This window comes from Magnolia sinica, chromosome 18 (genome assembly GCF_029962835.1).
Source record: "Magnolia sinica isolate HGM2019 chromosome 18, MsV1, whole genome shotgun sequence".
NCBI classification, from domain to species: Eukaryota; Viridiplantae; Streptophyta; class Magnoliopsida; order Magnoliales; family Magnoliaceae; genus Magnolia; species Magnolia sinica.
The window spans coordinates 28,168,480-28,187,169 of NC_080590.1; the positions used below are offsets into that span (position 1 = coordinate 28,168,480).

Consider the following 18,690-nt stretch of genomic DNA (forward strand, 5'->3'; position numbering starts at 1 on the left):
ATGACGTTTATTTGAGATACAACTTACAACTTATTCATAGGTTAAAACAGACAAAAAAGAAGGGAAAATACAAATATCAGCTTGATTAAAAACTTCTGTGGCCCTTAGGAGTTTTTAACGGTGAGCGTCACTCACCTACTGCTTTCTTTGGTGGGGACCACTGGATTTTTGTATCTGAATCATTCTTTGCATCACACACTGATATGATCTATCCAAACGGATGGACGGTGTGGATACAAAACATACATCATGCTGGGCCCCACAGAACTTGGTGACGTCACTTCACTAGCGAGTCTCGCTACTCAACCTGTCAGTAGCTGATCCGTGTCCTCTGCTTCACATGCCCATGTCCAACAATAGTCTCACCATGATGAGCCTTTTTAGAAAAATCTGGAAATTGTTGTAACCATCATCTCAACCATTTATTAGCGGTTCAGAAATCGAAAGGTTCCCACCAACGACGTCTCCAGGCATCCACACGAGGTTTCCTGGTATTTACTATGCATCTCAACAGATCAATGGCCTCGATCACCGAAAACTGGACCCCACCTCTCCTAATTGAAAAACCCGAGCATACCGTGCCTATCCTCGGGTCGACGATCCCATAAACCTCTCTACTGTTCATCCGACTCTTGGAACGCTGCAAGAGCCAGCGACTACTAAAAAAAGAAAACTCGAACGAAGCAGAAACAGCCATTTCTGATTCAAAAGAAAATGTATTCTGGTCAGAACTCATTACATAAAGAAGGAAAAATAACAGAAGACTCTTCTTTCCTCTTCTCAAAACGTTTTTCTATAAACTCTCACTCTCTGCTTTCTTCAAAAATACAGTTCTGAAATCAATGGCGACGGCTACCTCTTCCACCCTAAAACACGGGATCTCTCTCTGGTGCCCTCAATCCCCATCTCTGAGACGGATTCGTCGCCCTTCCATCGCTTTCACTACCTTCCGCAGGACTTCTTTCGTCGCATCGTCGGCTGCTTTCGCCAATGAGAATCGAGAGTGAGAATTGACTTTTCTTTCTCACTCTTCTTTTGTTGTACTGGAATTAGATGGAATAGTCTTTCATTTATTACTGCCACAGTGGAAAATCTTGTTGGCTTGAGAATTTCTCAGGAACCCTGTTTGGCTGCCACTTGAAAATGAGTTCATCTTATTTTAGTTAGCAGTAATTATGTATAGAGATTTTGGAAAGGATTAAAAATAATCTCGATAACCCATAATTCACATAAGCTATGATCTCAAATGGATAATTTCTGTTAACTAAAATGAGATGAAATCATTTTAAGTGGCAACCAAACAGAGGCTAAAATTTTGATGTTTTTCTTGTGATATTTCTGGAAAAATCTCGCTGAAAATAAAACATTAAAAATATTATTGTAATATATATATATATATATATATATATATATATATATATATATATATATATATATATATATATATAGGTACAAATAAATTATTTTAATATTTTTAAAAAAAGCGCTTTAAACCTGTGATAATTTCGTGATAAAATTATAATCTGCTGAGAGTCTAATCATCAATCTGGACCATCCATTCACTACCGCTATTGGGAGGCACGATGAAAAAAATGATGACAATTGGACTATCCTAAGTCTTAACCATCTGATGTAGCATGTAGGAATCGCTGGTAAATCTAAAGACCTTTCCTTTTAGGTTGCTCATGATTCCAATGAAACGCTTTGCCCAAATGGCGCAAACCATCTGATCCGTCGCTGGTAAAACGGATGGATAGAACAAAAATGACCAATATGCAAAGGGTCATTGTCACTTGATTAATATGATTTTTGCATCCTGGCATCCTAGCATGACATGTGTCAGCCAAAAAGCTTTGGCACAATGCCAACTTGTCCATGATGGTGACAGAAAGCCTTGAGCTCAAGCTTAAAGATTATTGCGATGTTTGGATTTGATATTTGTAGGTATGTTATTGTTGGTGGTGGCAATGCAGCTGGCTATGCTGCTCGAACTTTTGTCGAACATGGAATGGCTGATGGGAGGCTGTGTATTGTGACAAAAGAGGTATAAATTTCTCGGATGAATGAATGTTTTGTGTGAATTGTAGGATAGCTGTGTAAAATAGCAGTCGCACCAGTTCAATGGGTTTAAAAAAATCTTCTGTTTTAGGTTTAAAATTGGAAGATGCCTTGAATTGTATGAAGCTCTAACCTGTTTATATTATCAAGAAACTCATTCAGTGAGAAAAAAAGGACATCCAAATCAGGGTAGCACAAGTGGGCTCATTTATTGGTGATCCAGACTGTTGATCTGATGGATCTCACCATGGATCAAATATGGCCCAAAATCGCCTTCATTGGAAGACCCTAGCTGTCCAACATTCGGCCTTTTTATTTTTTTGTACATGTACTATTGCTGCATCTTCTTCTTAACTGCCCTTTTCAGGCCACTAGCTGAATGGTTGGATTGTCCCATGGAGGCGATTGTTTTGAGATGTTCTATCCACAGAGGGGCGAATCCTATCAGCTCTATGAATTTTGAGATATGGCCACACTTGTAGAGACTGAAGACCCAAGGATACTGCACACATGCTTAGTTTGAGGATCATATCCTAAGTTTAGTAAAACATTTCTCAAAATTTGGAGTATGAAAAGATATTGATTCCAAAGATTGGTCAAATGTTTGATTTGATTAAATCATTGTGCATCATCTAACAATTTCCCTCTTGGAAACCGGCTTCGCCCCTTTTTTCTGCGATGCATCTTTCTTGAGTTGAATGTTTGCAAATATTATTTACCGGTCCTAATTCAAGTGTTCATGTGTTACACAGGCTGTTGCACCCTACGAGCGCCCAGCTTTGACGAAAGGCTATTTGTTTCCCTTGGACAAAAAGCCGGCACGCCTGCCTGTAAGAATAATGACTTTTGTGTTATCTTGTTATCTCTGAAGTACCAGTTTTGTGATTTGGACACGCAAATTTAATATTTTGTCAATTATTCTTGGAGAGACTGGTGACTTATATATGACCCTAGAAAACCAAATATAGTTTGATTGGCTTTGCCCATGTTTCATGTGCCAAGCAATTCACAAATGACTTAATTAGTGGCCGTCCAATCTGTTGATCAGATGAAAACAGGTTGGAACTAGTATCATGTCATTTATGAGTTGTGGCAGAAATCCAAATGAAATGTTTCAACTTTTGACACGTGCTTTTGTGTTCAGACCATGGCGTGCCAGACGGTTGGGGTAACATCCGTTACGTGTTAATGGGTCGTAACGGGTGTAACCTAACGGCCGTTATGGAAAATGGGGCTGATGCATTTATTTAAGGTCGCAATGGCCGTTACGGCCTGTATAATAAGGGTAATGGCAGTGGCTGTTATGGCCACCGTTACCATTATGGAATACCTCATTCAGACTTTGCCTCAATTTGTCAATGATATGATTGACCAAAGTCATGAATTTGCAAGTGTCTAACTGTGAACAGGCCCATACTCTTATGTATTTCAATCAGAGTGAAGAATGTTACTTTGTGATATGGTTTCTTGCCGTGGGTTGTCTGCAGCATAATCTTGGAAAGCTCTCATAAAATCAGATATGGAAGTAAATCAAATCAGCTGCTTTTTTTTTTTTTTTGGTGGGGGGTGGTGATATGGCTAGTAAGTCTGTTGACATTTGGAGAGGCATAGACATTTAAGTTGTATTACTTAGAATGGATGATATGTAATGGTGGTTGTCCATTTGTTAGTGCCAACATTTTTATTTTTTTTTCATCTCTAACTGACATTTAAATTATGTTAGGGCTTCCATACATGTGTTGGAACCGGTGGGGAAAGACAGACCCCCGATTGGTATAAGGAGCACGGTATAGAGGTATTCCTAGATCTTCTATTCAATCCTCATTTTGGTCATGCATGTCTTTTTATGTTTATTTGTTTTTTTTTTTTATTATAATAAATATCAAGAAAAACTGGAACAGAAAAGATGTGTGAAGGTGATCCAATTGAGACTAGGAGTCTCCATGACAAAGAGAACAATGCATACACCAAAAATATGGACCTCGGTTAACTAGGATATTCACAAAGCTTCTCTTCCCTTCCGTAGAGCATTTGTGGACATACATTCTCCTTATTCAATTTAGGCTAGGTGATGATGATCATACGTTTCTCATCTTCATCATCATCTAAGCCTTATCCCGGCTAATTGGGGTCAGCTGCATCAATCCTGTTTCTTCCACTCTATCAAGGACCATATACTCAGTTAAACCATAGGTCCTCGAGGCTTTTCTTACTACTTCCACTCATGTCCTTCCAGGCCTTCTCCTTGCCCTTATAGAGCCTTCAACTTGAACCAAGTCACTCCTCGCAGGTGTAGCTTTTGGTCTTGCCAACCATCTAAGTCTTCTTTCCCTCATCTTATAACTTATTGATGCTACTCCTAAGTTCCCTCAAATGCATTCATTTCTAATTTATCTTTGTGATGCCACTCATCCGTCCAGACATCCTCATGTAAGCTACGCTCATCCTATGAGCATGTTGTTCCTTAACTGCTCAACATTCTGTTCCATAAACCATGGCTGGTCTTAAAGCTATCCTATAAAAATTTCCCTTTTGTTTGATTGGAACACAACGATCGCATAAAACTCCAGAGGCACAACATCACTTCTTTCATGCACCTTGAATTCCATGGGCAACATCCTTCTCAATCTCTCCACTGTCATGAGTTATCGACTTGTGATATCGTATTGAAAATGGTCATATGGGGTTCTTCTTGGTCAACCATCTTAATGAATTCCTTGTTTCCACTCCTATCATTGCTAAAGTTGCATTCCATATACACTGTTTTAGTACAATCAATATTGTCATTTGCAAATAACGTACACCATAGGACCTCCTCTTGTAAATGTCTCTTTAACTCATCCATAACCAATGCAAAAAGATATGAGGTCAATGCCAACCCCTAGTGTAAGCATATAGTTATTAGAAACTGGCTTGTCTCTCCACATGGTCCTCACATATGTTTCTGCTCCCTTGTACGTAACCTCAATCATGCGAATATATCCTCTCAAGTCCCTTTGTCTTCTCTAGGGACCCTGTCATATGCCTTGTCTAAGTCAATAAAGACCTTGTAGTGATCTTCCTCCTCTCCCTATATCTATCCATCAGCTAAGCAGGGAAATAGCCTCAATAGTTGACCTTCTTGGCATAAATCCAAATTGATTTTCTTGTACATTTGTCTCATGCTTTAACCTCTTGCTCGATCACTCTCTCCAAACATTTGTAATATTATAATTGCAGGATTCTAGTTGTAGCAAGTGTTTGCCATTTGTTGGGAGAATCCTATAAAGTTGCTTGGGTGTGTATAACAAAAGGCATCCACAGTGAAGACCAATGGGAAAGAGATTGAAGAAACCCTATCACCTATTTTTGTAAATTTTTTCATAATGGAAATTTCAAGATTGTAGAAATTGGATATGAAAATTAAATTCTGATGTGGAAAATCATCAACTGTTAAAAGCATAAGATGCACAAAGGATAGTCTTTGTTTTTATGATTGAAAATCAACAAAAAATGGAGTCAAGAATAGAAAATAATACCAGAATTAACTGGGATCTGTGTTCCGGGCAACATATTATTATTATTATTTTTTGGGTTAGCTTGTTAGTACACACCCATGTCAGCACACACTCCATGTTAGCCACCCCCACTAGGGATTGATACCAAGACCTCAAGTGTTGAAACGAGGTATCTCCACTCAGTCTGCCAGTTGAGCTATGGATCTGGGTGTGGGCAACATATTATTGATTTCAGGTAAATTTGAGAAAATGTTGATGATATCATTGTGACAAGGGAGCCTAGACAGAAGGAAAGAACAATTAATAAATGTTCACACATCATGGGAATCTGAAGGAAAAAAACTCAAGTCAGTGAAGATCTATCCAAATATATGTTACTAAGCAAACCAACCATGAAAGAACTGAATACAAGAATATCTCATTTGCCTTGATTGAGATCTGCATTGAGAATACGTTATTAGCACAGAAACTATCAGGACATGAGAGAGGTCTTAATTCTCAGCCAATAAAATTCTCAGGTTCTTGCTTTTGTAATCTCAGAGGCAAAGGATTCATGCCTTCAGTTGAAAAGGAAGGCGATGACTCGTTAGTGTTAAGTGAAACTTCTGACAATTCAACATATTTACAGCACACGTATTGGTATCTAGAGAGCCTCTCTGAATTCAAGCAATTGATTTCAAACCACTTCATCAAATTATTAAAAGAAAGATCTTGGAAAATTCACTAAGAGCAAGATGTAACAGTAAAGGCATCGATAAAAAAGTTACTGAAAAGGCATTAGACTTATGATGAACTCTTCCGGGCTATCATCTGTACATGTACGCAGTGACCAAATGGATAATCCACAACAAATATAACATTGATTGCAGTGACCAATATCAACTGCAGGAAGATGAGGACCCTACCCTATTTGTCGTTATATCTATGTAACCATGTTTGGACATATAGAACACTCATGTATTCTGGTAAGCACACACACTTGCACATGTGCAACCCCATTTTTATTAAAATCCTTTGTGACCAATATGCTGACTCATGCATCATGGCTGAAAATGGGAATGACTGATGTCTTTTCCTGGAACCTTTGAGGCATCTGCTATGTTCAAAAGACTAACTATCAAACTTCGCTTACTTTGTTAATGCAGTGGATGAGAATCAGCATGTTGTTAATTCTGTTCTAGTGTTCAGCTGCCCCCCCCCTTTTATTTTGGGGAAATACTATTTATAATGTTGCCTTCTCATTTTCTTGAAGGTATTGTATGGAGATCCCGTGACAGGCATTGATGTCCAATCACAGACTCTAACTACATCTTCAGGCAACCATCTTAAGTATGGATCCCTTATAATTGCTACAGGATGTGCAGCTGCAAGGTATTCTAACTACTTTGGTTAATAATTTTTACATTTGCCTGGCTAACATGCTAATTGTTATATTTTTGGTATCAGAGAAGACATGAGAAGAAAGTAGGAAAGGAACAATGAGAGAACTCAAGATTCTCTCTCACCTAATCATTTATCTATAAGAGTGGGGAGATATGAACAGTTACGTGGAGATTATAATAGCTTTTAAAAAAAGGGTGCTCAGCAGGAGTACCAAAGTGCACATATGACTTAATATATTTCTCAAATGAGGAACAACTTTAATGTGGTGAGGGTGGTCATGCGATGAACCTATGGGAATTTTGTTTCTCTATAGTTGTTTATCTTTGTTGAAGGAAAATTCGGAGAAATCATGCATATTTGAAAGACTACTAACATTCCTATGGTACTTAATTATTTCAGTTTGTTTCATCTACCCAATACATTTTGTTTTCACAGTGTGGATTTATTAATGTAAGTTGTTACAGATGAACTGGTGTAAGTTCTAGATGATCTGACTTCCTCATTGGTTCCAGATTTCCAGAGAAAATTGGAGGAAGCCTGCCCGGTGTACACTATATCCGGGATGTTGCTGATGCTGATTCATTAATATCTTCATTGGTAACACCATGTCTTCCTTTTTTCTTCTTTCATCGACTTTTCTAGATGTTGATTCATTAAAATTGTAGCTTAGTTCTGTATTGCTGCACGTATTGCTTCTTCCATTTTTCGATGTTGTTAGCACTTCTGTTGTAACCTTGTAGGTAGGGCTGTCAATGGCATAGCGACGAATCTTGTTCTCGGTAATTTCTCAGCACAGAAATTTCTCGGGAGATTTTCAAAAATTGAGGGTATTCTCAGGGTATTGTCTGGAAATCTTGCACAAAATAAAAATACTAAAAATTATTTAATTTAAATCATATATATACATATATGTATGTATATGTATATGGGTTTTGTTAATGTCCCCTATCCTTTTCAATGACACATGGTTGACCTATCATTGATTTGAACCATTCATTAATTCATACAACTAGGAGCAAGCCATGGTGTGAAAAATCATGCCAATAGGATGATCCTTAGCGTTTGATCAGTAGCATGGAAACTGATATCCAAGATTGAGTGGAGAAACAATATAGGTCCAATCATTATCTCGAAACATCTACTAGATTGATCTCACTTTGTATTGCTTAGGATTCCTAAGTAGCACTTTGGTTTTCTGATTCTAACCATATGAATTATGGCTCATAAACAATGGAAGTTTGTAACAAATTGGCCCCATTCAAACGGTTAGGATCATCCTATCGGCGTGATTTTTGAACCATGGTTTGCTTCCATTGGTACTATTGAATGAACCATCCCAAATCCCAATTGATGATTGGGTATCCCACGTGTCATTGGAAAGGATAGGGGATGTTGTTAACATTCCCATGAAGGGGGGACGCTAGCAAACCACACTCACACATATTCACATAACGAATTCCTTAAATTTTTTTTTTTAATACTATTTTTTGCGCTAATATGACGATAAAAATGAGATATCTTGAAATCTGCTGAGATTTTGAAAATACCGCAACCATATTGTCTAATGTATTTCTCATGATATTATTGTGAGATTTTCAAAATCTCGGGGATATTTGTCACATTGGTCAACAGGCTAGGCTAGGGCCGGGCTGAGGTCTGTCTAAGCCCAGCCCACAAAGTAAAACCTAGGCCTAAGCCTGGCCTGGTCTAAAACAAACACAGGCCTGAGCCCGACCCTCAGTGATAATGCATAGCCTTAGCCCGAATCCAGCCCATTCCCGAGATCGAGTCTGGCCACCCACTTTTGTGCAAATCTGGGTTGTTCATTAAGTGTGCCTCATAGTCCATGATATATGACAAAAATGCCCTCGAAATCCTAAATGGCCGGGGCTGGGTTGATGGGCTATTAACCAAAGCTGAGCCCAGCCTGGTTATTAAAAAGGCTTAAATTTTAGGCTTGGGCCTGACTTCAGGCCTAGTGTTCCAGCCTAAGCCTGGCCTGAAAGTTCCGATGGGCCAGCCTGGCCCATGACAACCCTACTTTTAGGGGTTAGAATTGTGGTTTCAAGTTTTCTACTTCATTCAGCAAGTTGAACTTGTTTGTTTTCTGGTCATTTTCTACCCATCGTTGTTATTTATATCATTCTTTTTAATATGCCACACAGTGTGCTTGAGAGTATTTCCATCAAACCTAATTTTTTTTCTCTAACTTATGTTATACATGTATACACTATTAGCCAATGAGGATAATGAATGCCTCCTCTCCATCTGAATCCAAACATTTACAACTATTCTAGGTCTGACAAATATTTAATCAAGAATTAACTTGCTGGGCACATTTTAGGTTGGATCCTGCTGACAATGGATCTGCTTTTGAAATTCCACCAGGAGGAATTACATGATATTCAACCCCAGTATATGCATAGTAACACTGGATTCTCAATTTGTACAAATTGGATGCATGGTTAGTGATCCGTACTGTTGATCTGATGGTCCACAACTTGGATGGAAGATCCTAGCCATCCAATCTTTTGGCCCTTTTTAGTTGAATGTGGTCTGTTTCTGTATTTATTTTCTTAACCGTCTATTTGTAGGCTGCCCATTGAAGGGTTAGTATTGTCTGTGGAGAAGATCTTTGGTACATGGTCCATCCTATACGGGCCCCATCAAATCAATGCTCTGGAACATCAATCGATGGGCTCCATCCGTTCAAACTGAAAACCTGAGGATACAGTTCACGTCCCGAGGTCAAGGATCAGATAGTTCTCCTAGATGTGTGTAATTTTGATTATGCATTTGCGGTCTTAATCCCGTCAATTCTAATAAATTCCTTGGCTCCTTGCAACCCTTCAATTGAAAATGTCACTTTCTGCAATGCTTGAGATGTCGCTTTTGAATCTTAATCCATTAATATCCTCTTTTAACTTCAATAAACCCATAACCTTTTCCGTTATATGAGAAAAATCTGAAGGCTGAATCTCATGTAGCATGCATTCATACCAATGATGCCTTCTTTCTTTTCCTAAATACTTTAGAGGTTGTATTGTATGATTCTTGCTTTAACATGACTTGTGTTGATTATAGGAGAGAGCACAGAAGGTGGTTATCATTGGTGGTGGCTACATTGGTATGGAGGTTGCTGCTGCAACTGTTGGTTGGAAAATCGATACAACGGTATGTTTGCGAGTATATTTGTTATAATAAGGGTCTGGAGCATTACTGATTGCACTGAAGTATTTGAGAATTTCTTGTATCAATGATCACTCTTTTGACATGGTTTTTATGCAGACTTAATGGTATTTCTGTGTAATCACATGGTTAAAGAGTTCATTCTGCAATCCCATCAATTAGGTGATCATCTGGCAAAGAGCACATAGGGTTAGGGGGTGTGCTGGGGGGTCTTTGAGCCATTTTGATTGCCTTGATTCTATGATAACTATTATTCACTTGATTCTATTATAACCAATATATACATTTAAGATCTATAATTGCACACACACCCTAGCAACATAATCATAACCTCGTCCCATACATCTCCAACGAGCTTGATGAATTCTTTTTCACCAATCATTCCCAAGGCATTGTCCTCGGTAAATGAGCCTTCATATCCCTTCTTACAACCTCAATGAAAGTCCTTTTAGGTCTCCCCTTGTCCTCTTTCTAGGCTGTTCAACCTATTCAAAGTTCCCCATCTTATGGGGCCCATCTCTAGTCTTTGTAGCACATGGCCAAACCATTTTGATCTATTGTCCATTGTTCTATCACCTATTGGGTCTGCTCTTAGTTTTCTTTGGATGGTCTCATTCTATCCTTCCTACTCGTAGTCATCTCATGGATCCATCTCAAACATCCTCATCTTTGCAATGCTCATACTTTGCTCCCATTGCCTCTTAATTGCCAAATTAATGCAAGCATGAATGATTGATAGAAGCTTGCGATTAAGTTGTGAGCCTCAAAATCCCAATTTGTTGGTCCTTTGGCTTGTCTGGTGGGCCCCACACTTTGAGTTTCGTATAGAGATTTTTAAGAGAGAGATCCCTTTTGTGGTTCTAGATTGAATCTTTGAGATCTTTATTGGTAATTTTTGTTTAAGGATCTTTAAAGGGATATAAAGTCATTAATGGTTTTCTATTTTGAGAGACTTTAGCGGGATATATTAATTTCTTTGTTATCGGTAGGATATATTAATATCTTTGGGATTTTAAGTGAGAAATTAATTTGGGAATTTTACAAAAAACTACCTAATTAATATGGAATTTACATTCCGGTACCTTTTTCAAAAGGGTTTTCAAAATGCTACCTCATTAATCAATGTAATTGTCATTCCACTTCCTGCCGTTACATTTCTTTAACAACTGATTGGGTGGGCGTGCGTGCAAATGGGTCGGCTACTTAGGTAGGCCCCATTGTAATGTTTATGTAAAATCCACCCTGACCACCAGGTGCGTCACCTCATGTTAGGCCAAGGGCCCAAAAATCATCCCATCCGTGATTCAGGTGGACCATATGATAAAAAACAATGTACAATATAGGGCAATGATTACCCTCCAAATTGTTTCCCTTGGTATGACCCAATTGAATCATTGATGGACCTCATTTTTAGGCCCCAGGCCTAAGTTTTGGTGTGGCATCTAACGGTTGGAGTGGATTTCATATAATCATCATGGCGGGCCCTATAAAATCAAGGATGGATGCCTCTCTACCAACTGTTTTTTTCTTTGGTGTGGTCCACCTGAATCAAAGGTTAGCTTGATTTTTATTCTTACTATTATTATTTGCTTTAGGCCTAAATGGGGATTACACATCTAATCGTTGGAGTGGATTTCACCTACACATTAGGGCAGGCCCTGCCAAAAATAAGTCCTGATGTCCCTTTCCAACCATACAGGGAGATTATTTGGGAAAAAAAGGGAATTGTATGGGATGCTGCTCTTGATTTTGATAGGGCCTACCATGATGTTCATGTAAGATCCACTCCAACGGTTAGATATTTAGTTCCATATTAGGCCTAGAGACAAAAAATCAGGTTGAGCCTAGAGGTGGTCTGAGTCAAGCAAAATTTTCAAGCAGGAAAGAGAAAGAAAAATACAAAAAGAGAGATGCAGGTGAGTTTGTGAGGGCTTTTTGGGGAGTTATTCGGTACTCTAGCAAATCTATGACACTTGATACTCAAGCACTTAGAAATTGCACATATGGCTGTAGAACAAACTATTGCTAAAGGAGTCTCAAAATCAGATTGGATGAACAATCCTAGCCTTTGATTTGTGGACAATTATTTGTGGAAATAGGACTATTGAAAATTATCATTTTTAACCATAAAAAAAAGTCCAATAATCTTATTTTCAGATGACCAAAAAAGAGTAACTTTTCGCTCATGACGTGTAAGGTAGGGCACATGATTTGGACGGTTCAGATTGAATTTCTTACATATCACTTATTCAATTTAAAAATGCCCGTGTATCAGCTGTCACATCCTGCGTATCAGCCATCACATCCTGTTAGACTACCAATGTTTTTCTCCAATCATATCAATCAAAGCTTTCTTGGCTATGTTTTGTGCATGAATGGGACTCACAGGCCCCAAATAGTCTACAACACCTATAAAATGCAGTGTGGAAAACACCCAAGCTTTCAGGGTCTACCATATTGTATACGTAAAATCCACTCTGTTCATCAGGTGAGAACTGTTGTTTGGACTGTACACACAGAAGACAAGCTCAATTAAAAGCTCATATTGGCCACCACAAACGGGAACAATATGAAATTGCTCCCAAAACAGATTTATACACGATGTGGCCCAATTGAGTTTTGTATAAGATTCTTGTATCTTCTCTTCATCTTGGTGAGTTACACTGATTAACGGTTTTGATGAAAGATACACACCATGGTAGCCCCATGCACAAACCTATGGTTGGCATCCCATCCACATTGTTTCATGTGACGTGGTTCATTGTAGTCGCAGATCTAGCTGATTTTTTGACTTAGGGCCTCTCATCGAGGATAGAACCCGATAGATAGAGTGGATTTTACATATAGAACATGATGGGCTCCATAGATCTGAGTGTTTTACGCATTGTGTAAAACATGTGCTGTAGGGATTCCAGTTTGGGACTGAAGTCTTCTTCTATCTTTTTGTGCGTGAGTGTGACCGGAAACCTCTTTAACACACCTGATGTTGTACGATAGGGGGTATAACATCCTAGATCCGTTGGGTTCACTGTGTTTTATTTGTGACATCCACTCTGTTCGTTAGGTTGGACTCTGGTCCAGGGAACAAAACTTGGCATGTTAAAAAAAATCAGTTGAACCCAAACACAAGGAACAATGGAGAGTTGACATGAACCATAGGTTTGTGCATGGGTCCTACGCCAAACAATGTGAACTGAGAGGTTCCTGTGTAATTTGCATTGTTTCCTGCATTGTGGCTCAACTGAGTTTTAAATCTATCCTATTTTCTATATTTACCATGGACATGAGAAGCTCTCTTGAATCTTGATGGTTGGAATGGATCTCACACCTGCCACATGGGCCACATAAAGCTCGCGTGTTCTACTGGCCATATGTAGAACATGCTTGTTGGGAGGATTTACATACGTGAGGGAGAGAGAGGAAAGGGGAGAAAATAAAGAGAAAGATCTTCACAAATATTGAAAAAAGAATTCTTAAAGAGATGGGCTGCCAAGCAGGCAGGCAGCACTATTCGAAAACCCTAATTTCCTTCTAGTATTTAGATTGCGTGGTTGTGCAAGAAGTCCGTTCTCCTCTTCTTATTTTCTTTCTCATCCATCTTACATCAATTGGTACCGGTCCAAGTTCATCTGTGAGCTTGTTTGAGATCAATGGCGACCAGCGAGTTGAATGTTTTGGTAGAAATGGGTAAGTGACAATATTGACTGGAAGAAGTTATTCAAGAGATCTTGAATAGATTGGAAAAGTGACACCGTCTACACCGTGTCAGCCTTCTTGCTTGTGAGATGGTGGCAGCATTGTGGAATCTAGAGGTAATGATTCTTACAGTGTTCTGTTTGATCATCCCCATGGTAGGAGAGTAGACTGATTGGAAGATTATGATTGCAACTATGGTGTAAAAATTGAGACACCCAAATTCTATGGAGATGTGCAGCTGGGGAACTATGTCAATTGGCTGGCTCATGCAAAGCAATTATTCGAATTGAAGGAGATGCCATACAACAAGAAGGTTAAGCTCATGTCACCCGATTACAGGGCCATGCGTTTTTGTGGTGAGTCCGACACCAAAAGACTTGTGAGCTTATTGGGAAGAAAAAGTTGGAGAGTTGGAAGAAGATGAAGGATGCAACATGACTGATGTAGAATGATGCAAATCTAGCTATGTGACTGAGATCCAATATAAAATCAAAGTTATATAAAAGAAAATCACCAAGCTAAATGTGATGCACATGCAAACAAAGTGAAGCCCAAGAGATGATGGGTATGATCTGAGGCCAAATCACAGTCATTAGCCCTTTGACTAAACAAAACGCTTGGAAAATATGGCCCAAGGAAGATAAAAATCTTCCAACTAGCATATGAATAATCCGGGCTCAATTGGTGAAATTTTGAAATCCACGCATGAGTTGGGTCTGATAATAATAGGAAGGGACTGAGGTGTCCCCTAGGATCAGGTAAAAAAATAAAATTAAAAATTCAAGAGAGGACAATGAAAGATAAAATCTCACTTTTTTAGATTTGAAGATTCAAAGGAATCCACCACCTACAAACCATCAAGCATGAAGTGAAAGAGGAAGGATCTTAGGGACGAAGGATAGAGTGGCTTCATACCCTCCAGGCTTCTATCCAAAGATCCAGCCTTCCCAACGTTGAAGGAAGATGAAAGGAAGAAAGGATCTTTACGAGGCCTCCTCAGAAATTTCTCTAAATTCACAATTAGGGCTGGACGTCCCCTCTTGCTTTATTTTATAACAAAAATTAGTTGAAATGACAATTCTACCCTTTTAGTAACAAAAGCAAAAAAATACCCATTATGTCCTGAAAAGTAAAAAAGTATAATCTACCCTCTTAAAAGTCCAATCACAAAATAAAATGTCCATATCATCAAGTAACATAAAAGAACTAATTGACAAAATGGTCCAACATAATCCAACTATCGGATGGCCCTATGATGGGACACAAGAAGATCCAATGGATGGACAATCATGTAGACCACGATCAACGGTGAGATGATCTCCAAATATGATCCATGCCATCCATGCTGTTCTAATGGTCGCCGATGACCACTGGTGATCACCATTAGTCACCTAGCCAAAGTGAAAGTGCCGATGTAGCCTGTCGACGTCTACGTCTCTGATATGTACGGAATGGTGGTGTGATGTCCGCATCAATGACATAAGTTTTTGCCCTCGAAACAAGCCAGAACTCTATTAAAAGTTCCATCACGCATGACCAAAAAGATTTGATTGTTAAAGTGTATATGGAGTTCTTCTGCCATATGATGTGGAATTACGCTACTGAAACAACAAATCAATTGGTAGCAAGGTATGGAAGTTGGTCGGAATACAGGATCCAATAGGAGATTTCGGTGACAAGGGCTTATTCCATGGACGATTCTTACCAACTTGCATTGAAAGTTGAAGAACACACTAGACAGGAGGATGTAAGTAGCTCAAAATCCTCTCACAAGTTTGTGAAAGGAAATCAGGATGAGTCTCTATTGAATCTAAACCTACCACACACCTAAGGTAGTGGAGGAAAGGAACAAAGAAGCTGATCAAGAGCCACCGGATCAATAGCCAAACTTCTGGGCATAATAAAGATCAAACTAACGACTACAAGTATTTCACATTTGGGCATCATTCCTATTAGTGTCTGGAAGAATATTCAATGGTGAAGTTCAGTCATCAGAGAACAAGAAAGATGCTGTATGTGATGAAGTTAAAGGGAGGTAGCAACAGAGACATTTATGGAGGAATCCATACATGGAGATGGATGCCATATCTCCTTGTACCTGTTATGTTGTTTCCAAAATCTTCTGAGGAAGAGGATTGGAGTACTATATGCCTTTATGACAACTTGTACAATGCAATGATAAATGTGCAAGTTGGTGATCAACAATGGCTGTTGTTGGAATTAATTGTTAAACATGATGGTGGAGATATTGAAGATAGATGTTGAGTGGCTTCGTCATCCTCACTGAGTGGCGTGGTTTCATAATGGAAATGAGATTGAGGTAACACATTGTTGCTTGATTTCTTTTTCCATTGATGACAAGTACCATGATGAGGTTTGGTGTGATGTGTTGTTGATGGATGCGTGCAATGTATTACAAGGAAGGCCGTGGATTATGTTTGGGACCTATGATATGTGTGAAAGAAAATCCCTTCACTATTGAGAAGGATGGGAATACATTGAAATGCATTGACTATCTTGCAACACCTCCAGATGTTCATCTGCACTTTATCCACCCGTCTTTGATTGTACTTGCAATATCATCGTCTATCCTCCATCTTTTGAATTATACAGCCAAGGTAATGAAACATGTTGCTTTGGGGAGTCTTGTGGCCATCAGTCTAACCATAACCTCGACTATACTAAAGTTGCATTCCAAATACTCTGTGTTGTTTCTATTTACGGACAAATGACTAATTATAACACCTACTGAACCTTGACGTTAGATTTCCAATAAATTTATGACATATAGAATTCAGATTTTTCTGTTATTTATTTATTTTTTATTTTTTATAAAGCAACTGAGAAAATATATAAAAGAGAAAAAGAAATACAAAGAGGACTGCTGAGATAGCAGCCAAGAGGCAAAAAACTAAGAACCTAGAAAAGAAAGATCATCGTCCTTTAAACGCGAAACAATAGACACCCATTCAACAATTAACTTTTTGACAAAAGATCCTACTGATCTGGCCGAAGCCTGAGAGTCATTGAAGCATCTTTCATTCCTCTCCTTCCAAGCCGCCCACCAAATAGCAATGATCCCCATTCTCCAAAGTTTAGTTTTCACTTTACCAAGCTTTGGCCCCTGCCAGGCTGCAAGCAAAGATGCTGCTGAATTGGGGACAACCAACAATATTGAAATGAGACCAAAAGTCCCACATAATTAGAGAAATGAAGGGGTAGTGGACGAAGAGATGGTCTACTGTCTCCTCGTTATGCATACAGTAGCGACAGACATTGATAATCTGCATACCACGTTTCCTTAGATTGTCTATAGTGAGGATACGATTCATAGCAGCAAGCCACCCAAAATAGAGAAACTTAGGAGGGGCGGCGCATTTCCAAATGAAGGGCACTGTCTGCTGAGATTGAGGAGGAGTCTGAGCTAGGGAAGAGTATAAAGATTTCACCGAGAAGGTGCCAGATCTACGACCATTCCAGCGCAAATCATCAATAGAGGACGGGTCCGGAGAAACAGTAGAAAGGCAATGCATTAGTTGGACATATTCTTCAACTTCCCTATTATGCAGATTTCGAAAGCAATTGATTTCCCAGGTTCCGCTGGTCCCTACTTGGGAGAAGTTGCTAGCAATCACACTTTGTTTATTGATAGCGATGCAATATATACCCGGAAATCTACTGCTAAAGGTGGACTCTCCCAACCATTGATCTTCCCAGAACCTGATTCTCATTCCGTTACCCACGATGAAGCCTATTTTGGACAACACCATTGATTTATGGCGGAGGATGCCTTTCCAGACGGAGGAGGCCCTATAGGAAGAGGTGTCGTTGGTCCACCAACCACCAGTAGACGTGCCATATTTCCCTTTTATGACAGTGTTCCACAGAGCATCGGTTTCCTTTCCCAGGTGCCAGATCCATTTACCCAACAGAGCCTTTTTCATAAGCTTGATATTTTTAATGTTAACTCCCCCATTCCTGACGTGCGTGCACACAACCTTCCAATCCAATAAATGAAATTTGTTATGATTATCTTTACCGTTCCAAAGAAATTCCTTTCTGAGCGTGTGTATTCGATTCAAAACTGAAGTCGGACATCTGTAGAGAGACATATAATAAAGGGGAAGGTTGGACAGCGCTGCTTTGATAAGGGTGATTCTACCTCCGATCGATAAATATCGGCATTGCCAAGTTGCAAGTTTTTTTGAATTTTAGCGATAATATGATCCCACATTGCAATCGAGGGGGCGCCAACGGAGAGAGGGAGACCAACGAAAGTCGTAGGGAAGGAAGCTCGAGAACAACCCAATATAACAGCGAGAACTTGTAGCTCATGATCCGATAGGTTGACACCATAAAGTTTAGACTTGGCCATATTGATTTTCAGACCGGAAACCGCCTCAAAACATCTTAATGTTGCATGGAGATTGTTAATCGAAACCTCATCTGCCTCAATCATAATGAGGGTATCATCAACAAACTGAATGTGGGAGAGACGAGGAACATCACATATGCATTCATTTATAAATTGGAACATGTTTATGGTGGTGTAACGGTCCACTCTTTGGTGAGAAGTTGTATCGGACTATCTGATGAATTTATGAACCAGATAACCTGAATTTGACTACAAAATTCATATATTTAATTTTCTAACTATCTACTATCAATGATAGATATATTAGAATGAATGTAATATGAAAATATCTTACATTTAGGTGTTTGCAATTATTTTTGAGGGCCAAAATTCATGCGTAAATAGAAAAAAATATATAAAAAAAATATAAAATGGCACCCCAAATATGTAAAATGCACATTAACATGTTCTACTATGATTAACACATCATATGACATCATTAAAACAGCAAAA

At 38.9% G+C, this 18,690-nt stretch overlaps 1 protein-coding gene across 1 annotated transcript in view; it reads left to right on the forward strand.

Annotated features, from left to right (window-relative positions):
* The first annotated feature begins 574 nt into the window (after positions 1 to 574).
* The window catches only part of LOC131232485 (monodehydroascorbate reductase, chloroplastic/mitochondrial), a 33,618-nt gene continuing 15,502 nt past the window's right edge, over positions 575 to 18,690 (forward strand). The window contains exons 1-8 of the mRNA XM_058228748.1: positions 575 to 724; positions 832 to 1,003; positions 1,945 to 2,044; positions 2,811 to 2,888; positions 3,782 to 3,853; positions 6,808 to 6,926; positions 7,451 to 7,535; positions 10,023 to 10,112. Coding sequence (XP_058084731.1) covers positions 715 to 724; positions 832 to 1,003; positions 1,945 to 2,044; positions 2,811 to 2,888; positions 3,782 to 3,853; positions 6,808 to 6,926; positions 7,451 to 7,535; positions 10,023 to 10,112 — 726 coding nt within the window. The 5' untranslated portion in view covers positions 575 to 714. The remainder of the gene's footprint in view (positions 725 to 831; positions 1,004 to 1,944; positions 2,045 to 2,810; positions 2,889 to 3,781; positions 3,854 to 6,807; positions 6,927 to 7,450; positions 7,536 to 10,022; positions 10,113 to 18,690) is intronic.